The sequence below is a fragment of the Carassius carassius genome, chromosome 11, assembly GCF_963082965.1.
Source record: "Carassius carassius chromosome 11, fCarCar2.1, whole genome shotgun sequence".
Taxonomy (NCBI): domain Eukaryota; kingdom Metazoa; phylum Chordata; class Actinopteri; order Cypriniformes; family Cyprinidae; genus Carassius; species Carassius carassius.
Window position 1 is genome coordinate 18390634 of NC_081765.1, and position 9520 is coordinate 18400153.

Sequence of the window (9520 nt, forward strand, 5' to 3'; positions counted from 1 at the left end):
ATTTGTGCAGTAAAAAAAAGAAAAACTTTGGACATTTACACTTCTGCTCAAAAGTTTATAGTAAGTACAATTTTATTTGATTTTCTTCTTTTTGCAGAAATACATTATTTTTGTTAAGAAAGGATGCATTAATGACACAATTCAAACATTTAAAGTGACTGTTTTTTTAGTTGTTTTTTTTATTATAAAACAGTCCTGAAACATACATATCTAATGTTACAAAATACTTATATTTCAAATAAATGGTGTTTCCTGAATCCTGAAAAAAATAAAAATAATAATAACAAATCAAAGCTTGACCATCAAATCAGTAATATAGCTATTCAGTTTTCTGCCATTGCAGGAATAATTTACATTTTAGAATATATTAAAACAGAAAACAGTCATTTTTAAATATTTTACAACATTACTGTTTTGACTGTGTTTTTGATAAAAACAGGCCATTAAAATGTTGAATGGTAGTGCGTATACAATAAATATTAATCCAATTAAATTTTCAAGTAATTGTATATTTAACAAACATTTTAGAATAAATACATTTAAATACATGTATTTACTTTATTATGTATACTGCTATAGAAAGTTATTATCTGTATAGTTATTTATTTATTTATTTATTTATTTTTTTTGGCGGTGTGTGTTCCATGCTTGTGGTATAATCTCCTCAAACTTTATTTGGGTCATCCATACGTTTGCCATCTATCATTAACATCTGCATTTAAAATATCCATTAAGTGTAGCTCCTAGAAATAATCTAATAATTAATCACTAATATGTTTGTATTGTATGCTTACTAATCTGCATTAATGCCCAGGCATCACAGACCAGCATCGGCCGTGAGTGCATGTTAGTGAACTCATGTTTATGTGTGTTTATGCGGGTCTCCTCTCTTCATTTGAGTGTGAGAGGCACGTTGATCCCCAGCAATCCCTGCATAACATAACTGACATATTAATTAACCCTCCGCTATGCTGTCAGTAGGAAATAAGGCATCACGGCCACATGAAGGCTGTTTTAGTTACTAGACTGACAGGCCGGGTACTGGGCATCCCTGCAGTCACCATGTCACCTCCCCGCAGGTCAACCAGTCTTAGTCACATCCACAATGTAGCGAATCAAAGAGGCTGCAAAATTAATGAGGGAATCAGCATCAAGCCATGGGGGGAAAGGCAACATAAAAGAACCGGAAATGAGAGGAAATAAGCCCTCACTAATACCTCATCTAAGGAGATTCCACCCAAGTGGGAGGTGTCTTTTGTCAAAGCGCTTCTGCCCCGGTAATTGTTTTTGACCTTCAACATCGTCATTTTTGTGAAGAGAGCTCTTCCTCAGACAGTATACAGAATGGCACTGCTGACGAGCTCAGAGATTTGTCAAAGCCTCTTTTGTGCAACATGTATGAGCTCTATAAGGCCGTTGTTCGGTAACATACCTCCGCTCTATCAAGAGGATGAGCTGCATGGATCACCAGTCGATTTTCAGATTTTTGAAAGGACTTCATGCGCACACTTTGGGCCAAAGAGAAGGATTTCAAGTCTGTGCATTAAGGGTGGTTATATTCAGAGGGAAGTTTCTACATCAGATGTGATGTTAGCATGAAGGTTAGCTGTGTTATCCTTTTTGACTGCAGAATATAATTGGAACTGTATCTCGTGGTTTGTGCACCTATTTCTTTTTTTTATAGAAAGATTGGGGTCAGTTGATGACTGAATTAAAAGCAGTTGATTTTTGGAAAGTGTGTTATTTCTGCTGTAACATTTTAGACACACTTTAAAAAAAACTATAATAATCATGAAACTCAACGATACAAATTATTTTATCACTGATAAACAATACAAATTATTTATTTTATTTTATTTAATACAAATGACTGGGCTAGACAACTCACTCGGCTTCTCAAAGAACAAACAAAAGTTAAAATATCAATTAATAAAACGTTCTTTGAAGTTCTCCTAATTTAATCTTACTAAAACCTATAATGCTTTAAATCTAAGACACACTTCAGACTTCAGAGAGAAGTATTCTTGAGGTAATGAAGCATTACCAGGGATCGCTGTGAAGCTGCTCGCCAGATCTCTTGGCTGAGCTCAGAACTTCAATGAAAGCACACCAGCAATCAGTGGCCTGACTGCATCACAGTGACAGAACATGTAGCCTCAGCTTCAGATGTGTAATTAAGGTATAAGAGCTGTGATTCGAAGAGGAACTTTCAGAACTCTCACCACCTACCGCAAATATAAAGAATTGGATTAGCGTTTCCATTTGTATGCATGCTTCTGAGAAGTCAAAATCGAATGTCAAACACTGAAATTTCATCACATCACAGGTTTTTACCTTTTCTCAGTTTGTTTTGTATTATTTCCACAATAACATCCAGACATATGGGTAGAAAAACATACAAAAGTTGAAGGTTATAAAAAAAATAAAAAATAAAAAAAAATGGAAGAATAAATACTGAAATGGGCTTTTGGCTACAAAATCTGTGAGGATATTTTTTGTTGCAAAAAAAAAAAAAAAGGGATGAAGTTAAAAAAATTAATAAAGATATTTGTTCCACTATTGTCACAGTTAAAATTCACTTATTAAACAAAACTCTCTATACATTCAACCTCATATTAAAATAGTGTATTATGTCCATAAAAGCCCTGTGATTTTTATGAAATATAAAAAATAAATGGCTCGTGATGTGCATCATCTGTTAAGCACTTTAGATAAAACTGTCAGCTGTATGATTAAACGTTAATGCTAATATGATTGGTAGTGATTTTTATTTTTATTTTCTACACTTTATTTTTGAACTCTCTTTTGGTAATATTTTTTCTGTTATTAATTAATCTGGAACTGTTATTGCTTCCAAATGTGAAATAGTCTGTTCTGTTTCTGCTGTGTCTCTTTCTGGCTAAAGGGAACATGACAAAGACCCACAGCTGTTCTTCCAGACCTTACTGAAACTCAAAGAACGACAGCTGAGCTTTGAAGTTTCTGTCCTGGGAGAGACCTTCACTGATGTTCCAGGTACATCATGTGCTGTACGGATTAGAGACGGGGACATAATTATAATGTGATATTACTTTTATACATGTTTTTTTAGACAATGTTCTGGCTGGCTATATATATATTTTTTCTGCTTGCTTATTTTTATTTTTATTTACTTACCTTTCTGTTCTTTTCACAGAATGATTTAGTTGTTTGACACCTCTGATGTCATGCACAAATGTAATTACATGTTTAACTTTGAAACAAATTTGTTAAGTACATTGCTTTAGGTTCAAAGATGGTCTGTTTATTGCACACAGGCAACATTTTCATTGGCAAAATACACTCCCCATTAGTGGACAATTATGGTTTAATATCTTTCGGACAGTCTTGAGTATTTATGGCGTTGTGTACATTTCATTTATGTGCCCACACACTCTAGCGATGCCAAAGCGAGACTTACAGGAAACACAATCTCTTATATTGAGATGCGAACTTTTATCATGGCATAAACAGCTGCAGGACCAAAAGAAATAAACAGATCGTAAAGGTCGCTCATGTTATGAAATTATGTTTACGATTGCTCGGAAGGCAATCACACTGAAACGGTTTTAATCTATTTTGATTTTGCTAATAGAATCACATTATTGATTATTTGTGCCCTTCTCCGTTTTATGTCTGAATTTATGATGACCTTACTTCTTTTATCTCCTCGCAAAATATGACCAAAAGTTTAAACATCCCTCTCTCCGCTAATTACTACACATCGATATTGAGGCTTGTGTCCCTTTCTCCGTTCCTTCCCACTATAGACATCTTTTTAGAAGCCAAAGAACAGTTGGTTGACCACATCCAGCACTGGGGTTTCATGCCCAGTAAGGAAGATTACCTCAAAGCGCTGTGCCAAGCAGATGTCGTCGTTTCCACAGCCAAGCATGAGTTTTTCGGAGTAGCAATGTGAGTTTCATCTGCTGTCTGTCACAGAAATATGTTCCCTCCAAACAGAAAGTCACCACAATGGTTTATTTATGTTTATTGGCATAAGTGTTGTGTGCTATTTTCATGAAATTTTCAGTGTAAAAAGAAAAAACAACTCGTCAGTTTTGGTGAATTTAGTCATTCATATTAGTAGATTACCACAGAATTCATAAGAACTTCTTTGTAACTTTGTTTAGTTATGTGGAAAAATGCTAAATTTAAAGCTATTCCAACAAATCACATTTTAACAAAATGTGAAGATTACCTTGAGCATGCAATTCTCCAAAGCCCAAACATGCCCAGAAAAGTTTGTGTCTTAATTGAAAGGTTGCGTTGGATCCCAGAGGCCTGTCCTCTCTTTCTGGGGGTGTTTCACAGTCAAGAGGGTACCACATGTGTTTTTGAAAGCACCGCCCTTGATGTGTTCAGCATCGCCCGGATCAATATCTTCAGTCACCTGTGCTTGACTTTTGAAGAGTTTGTTTGATAATGCAAGGTAGCACTGATCCAAAGTGCACTAGCAAGGGCTCATTCTACACTGGGGAATTCAGTCATCCTTGTTCTGTACACTAAATTTATACATTCTAATTAGATGACAGCACTGATACATTTTCTGGGCCGTGATATCGATTGGATGGAAACATCCTTTGCTTTGCAAGGTAATGGTTTAGACTCGTGTTTCCTCTGGGACTCTTAATACATACGGCTAAGGTTGTTCTCGATTTCATTAGATCAAAGTCCAGTGGAGAGAAGGAATAAGGAGACTGCTCAGCTGTGTGTGTTTTATGTCCTCAGGCGATGTGTGGGTTCAAACACCTGCTGTCGGCTTTTCTTAATAATGTTTAACTTCCAAAAAACATCTCGTTTGAATTGAGCTGAATAAGAGTAATTAATGCAAGGATGTTTCCTTAACGAGAGAATTGTCTCTTTTATGTACATAATGAAAATTTGGTTAAAACTTTAGATTAAGAAACATTATGCACTAACTAGTTACAGCTTGATTTGAAATTATGTACAATTAAATATTTTATTAGATTTTATTCGTAAACGTTACCTTAGTTTTTACCACTTCTGATGCTTCATGTCATGCATGCTTGTCACTGGTTCTGTTGTATATTTTGTAAACAAGTAAACTAACTTATTATTTTTAAAAGTAATTTTATGATAGATTTTAATATAAGTCTGGGACAAGGGTATGGTTTTAATAAAAAAAATCAACCCCTAGGACATAAAAGTGCCCGAAGTTAAAGAAAAATCAGTTTTGCTACAAAGGACTGATGACATGAGAAAGAGGCCATAAGACCCCAAAACTTGAATCACCTGTTCAGATGCTTTCGCCGATCTGTCCTTGCTTCTCATTGGCCAGCTCCGCACCATGCAAGGGGACTTTTCTCCACCGTGTTCTGTCCTCGTTATTGTGGAAATTAGCTTAATCTGATTAATTGTCAGCAGACGCCCATCCGTGCCCTCCAGAAAAAACAGTAAGGCACCCAAGCAGAATGATCGCCTAATTATATTTGAGATGAAAAACCTGATAAGCATTTGCACGCTCACACATTAACTGCATTGACATGGAACTGACCTTAATCAGTTTCATACGACGGGGCTGTCATAGACTCCAGCCGAGCGACTTTGGTTTACTGTGCTCACAGTGAATTTGATCAGGGAAGGGGATGTTGATGTTGCAGAGTAGATAATACTACTTTAAACCTTCACTGTCTAGTGTTTGCTCAAGGAAGGTGACTTTTATGCTTTTATTTAGCTTTTTCCTTTGTAGAGAAATTATAACAAGGCGATATGTTTTTTTTAGTTTTTGTTTTTCTTTCATCTGGTTTATATATTTTTTAGATTAAAGAGATGTGAATAAAAGTGCATGTTTTATTGCTTTGGTGCGAATAGAAAATGCATTGGACTGTTTACGCATGTATCTGCTGGCTGGTGATGACTAGAATAATCAGAATACATTAATTAAAATAAAGCCATTTATCGCATGTTCATATAAAAAACATTTAAACAAAGCTGCAGACAAATGCAAGAAAGCATGTGAACTGCCCCTTAATAGGTTAGGATTCAGCAAGTCAGACATGTTGCCCACCTTAAACCAAAACTCCCTGATCCATGATTCCTGCGCTAAAAAAAAGAAAGAAAATTAATTGTGTTCTTTGTTTTCCTATGTCACAGATCTGAAGGTTTAATGGTAGCATTCTATGAGCGACCATTAAATATGTAAGAATACAAACCACTTTGAAACACAGCTTTGCGATTCTGAGACGTTACACAAATCCACAGGATTGTTCGAGGAAATTTGTCCCATTGCTCAATCAGAATTTAGAAATTTCTGCAATGAATGGCAGAGGGCTAATCGGATATTAAAATATGCATGGTTTTAGCATGGGAAATGAGATGAGGATCTGATGGTGAAGGGAGAGATGGATAGACTAATTAAATATTAATACTCATTCTACAAAATATTTAAACAGCCGGTCATTTCCACTGCCAGCAATAGGGGTTCAAATGATTTGAATCAGTTGGGAGCAAAGTTTGCCCTAGATTGAACTATTTGATGAACTAAAAGCATGAGTAAACTATGCCATAGTTATGAGGTAGCATTATGAGAGTTTATTAGGTATTTGAATTAGTAGAATGATTTGAAAGGATTTGATCTGCTATGTATTATGGTTCATATTGATCAAGGTTTAGTCCAAGGTGCCGCTTCATCTGGTGGGTGGTATGTTGGAAAAATAACCTTCCCTTCTTCAGTACTGGCAACTGTTTTTGTTTGTTGTCAGCTCCATTGCGCTGAACTTCTATGGTGCCATTTCAGAAATCGTTAATTGGGGAAATGCAGCCATTTTATTTCCATACATTTGGTCAATACAGTCCTGATGCACGATTAAACTGAATCTTATATGACATAAATCTTCTCTTTCAGGTTAGAAGCTGTCCATTGTGGCTGTTACCCCCTCTGTCCGAGGGCTTTGGTATATCCTGAAATATTCCCTGGTAAAAAAATTATTTCATAATTATCAATTTCATATGCAAAATAAGATTATTGTCACAGGCTAAGCTGCTATGTTCAATTTATGTATTTTATGACTTATTCATCTTAAAGCACAATTGAAGAATTTGCCATAAACCATTCTGGCATTTTTATATAAATAAGTAAATATAACCACAGTTCAATAATGTACAGCATCACGCAGCATGGTGTCAGCTGAATTTTTAATGCTGAAAGTGCCTGCGATCTCATCTGCTCTTTGAGGTTTCTGACTTATCAAATATGTATTTTCCTCTTGTAGCAACATATCTGTATTCAACACCTGAACAGCTGTGTAAAAGACTACAAGACTTCTGCAAGCGTCCGCAATTAGTCAGACAACATGTTACTCAGGTAAACATGGTAAATTTAGCTGGGAATCAAGTCAAGCGCAAAGACTTCTACAGATAATCCTAGTCATAAATTCTAGTGCTTTTTAGTCATAAAATTCTGTGACTGTAAATTAATAAACATTTATCAAGGATGCTATATACAACTGGTGGGTCGCAAGTCTGTTCTAAAGGGAAAAAGCAATGCTAAATGAAAAAAAAAAATACTGCTCTGTAATCATGCACAGTTAGCTAAATGGTCTTAGTTTTCAAATTCAATCAATTGTTGTTGAGGTCAAATGTCATGCATCCACTGTATTTTGATGCAAATCTGCCACATACTGTAGACGATTAAAAAAACAAACATGACATTTATACACTTTTTGCCAACCACAATGTGAATTATTGACTTGATAAATATACAAAATACATTTCTTATTCTAATTCTAATTTAATTTAATAACAATTTCATGTTACAATACATTTTAATGTTTGATTTATAGCTGTTGTTTCTTTTTACTTGTTTGGGTGATACTTGATGTCCAAGGTAAAATTAGACAGACATTTTTAAATGATTAAGATCTGCATCCTCAAGCATACCCATGTGAGAGAGACTGCTTAACTAATCCTAAAACAATCAAATTCCAATTCTGCCATAACATTTTCACTGTTCTCTATCCTTTCCATCTCTTTCCCCTTTATCTCTGTCTCTCTTTTCCCTAGGTGAACCTCAGGGCTTTCTCCTGGGACACTCTTCGGGACAGTTTCAGATCTCTCCTGGGAGCTGAAAGTGACAGGAAGTTAACAGAGGAGCACATGTCATGACATGACCCCAAGAAATACATTATGATTTAAAATCCAGCCTCATTGTGAAAGAGAGTTTATGACCCGAAAAAAAAAAAAAAAAAAAAAACTAATTTAAGAAAAACATGCATATGTGATTTTAATGTTCTTGTCTGGCGGGGGAAAAAAAGAAGCAATTTTATATTTGTGGTAAATGGAAAAAAGAACAAAGTAAAAATAAACAATCAAAAAACCTGAAACCGCTTTCGTGTTGTGCCTAGGAGGGCCCTCCTCATATTTCGGTTCATATCCATTTTTATCCTTTGTGCCGGAGGACTCCAGCCTGGAATTCTGGAGTCTTCGGTTCCCACTCCGACAGAGTGGCAGCCAAGTTGCGGCTTGAAACGTTGTGGGCTCTCGCTCCACCTGAGGTTGCCAGGTCATGACAAAGTCCACTGAGGCTCAGTAAAAGTTGATGCAAGGCTTCCCCAGGACTGTGGTTGAATCTAAATATGGTCCTTTTATTTTCCTTGCATCCTAGATCTGGCTGTACGTTTCAACCGGGAACCCACTACATAATTAAGGGGGCATGGTAAATAGCTATTTTTATGTTTTTGCAAAAATACAAAATCTGGCCAAACTAACAATGGCCTGTCAGATTTTCCAAAAAGATGTAAGTGTCTGCTTTCACATCACAGCAATGCCACAATCACAAGGCCCACTTTAGGCCTGCCAACATACATGTTATTAAAAGTGGCCTTACTTTTATTGCAAGATTTATTGAAGGATACCTCCTTTTTTTATCAGGCATTTTCTCGATAAAGCTGTAGTCTGCCATTATTATTTCAGATGCATTTATTATAAAGGTGCGCTGGACGGAGGATTCTCACATGCATCCAAGATTAGTCTCATTACTCATTAAGTAGCAGTGCTTCCTTAACAGCTCATAGAAAAATAGTCCTAATATCCTACCTCCATCTGTAATGAATTTCATATTTTAGGGGGTCAGTGAGGGGGACACTTTTGTGTGCCGTATGCTATATATTGCGAGTTATCAAAGCATTATCACTTATGATTTGCCTATTTTTGTCCATCCTTATGTTATTTATAAGAAGCAGATGGATGCAACTGACCTGTTTCTACCTCATCTGGAAATATCAGATGAATTTGCCATCTACTCCTGGCCGACCCGAGGTCAAGACCTAATGACGCCATAAAGCCTATAACCTGCCGTTTCGGCACAAAATGTAACTCCACATATAAAAAGTTTATAGCAACCTCTATAAAACTCAGTGCACATTAAACCATTTCATTGGCCTGTTGCTGTTTTCTCACTGATGGTGTTCTAGAACTATGAAGCTAATTTAATGCGGTCCAATTTCAATGTCAAATGATATTAAGACTTGTGCGGTCCCAT

The 9520-nt window shown here is 35.9% G+C and overlaps 1 protein-coding gene across 2 annotated transcripts in view; it reads left to right on the plus strand.

Annotated features, from left to right (window-relative positions):
• Positions 1 to 8363, plus strand: part of LOC132152943 (glycosyltransferase-like domain-containing protein 1) — a 37434-nt gene extending 29071 nt beyond the window's left edge. For both annotated transcript variants that reach the window (XM_059561961.1, XM_059561962.1), the window contains exons 7-11: positions 2906 to 3015; positions 3789 to 3933; positions 6887 to 6957; positions 7254 to 7345; positions 8044 to 8363. In XM_059561961.1, the coding sequence (XP_059417944.1) occupies positions 2906 to 3015; positions 3789 to 3933; positions 6887 to 6957; positions 7254 to 7345; positions 8044 to 8145 (520 nt within the window). In that variant the 3' untranslated portion in view covers positions 8146 to 8363. The remainder of the gene's footprint in view (positions 1 to 2905; positions 3016 to 3788; positions 3934 to 6886; positions 6958 to 7253; positions 7346 to 8043) is intronic.
• Positions 8364 to 9520: the final 1157 nt, after the last annotated feature.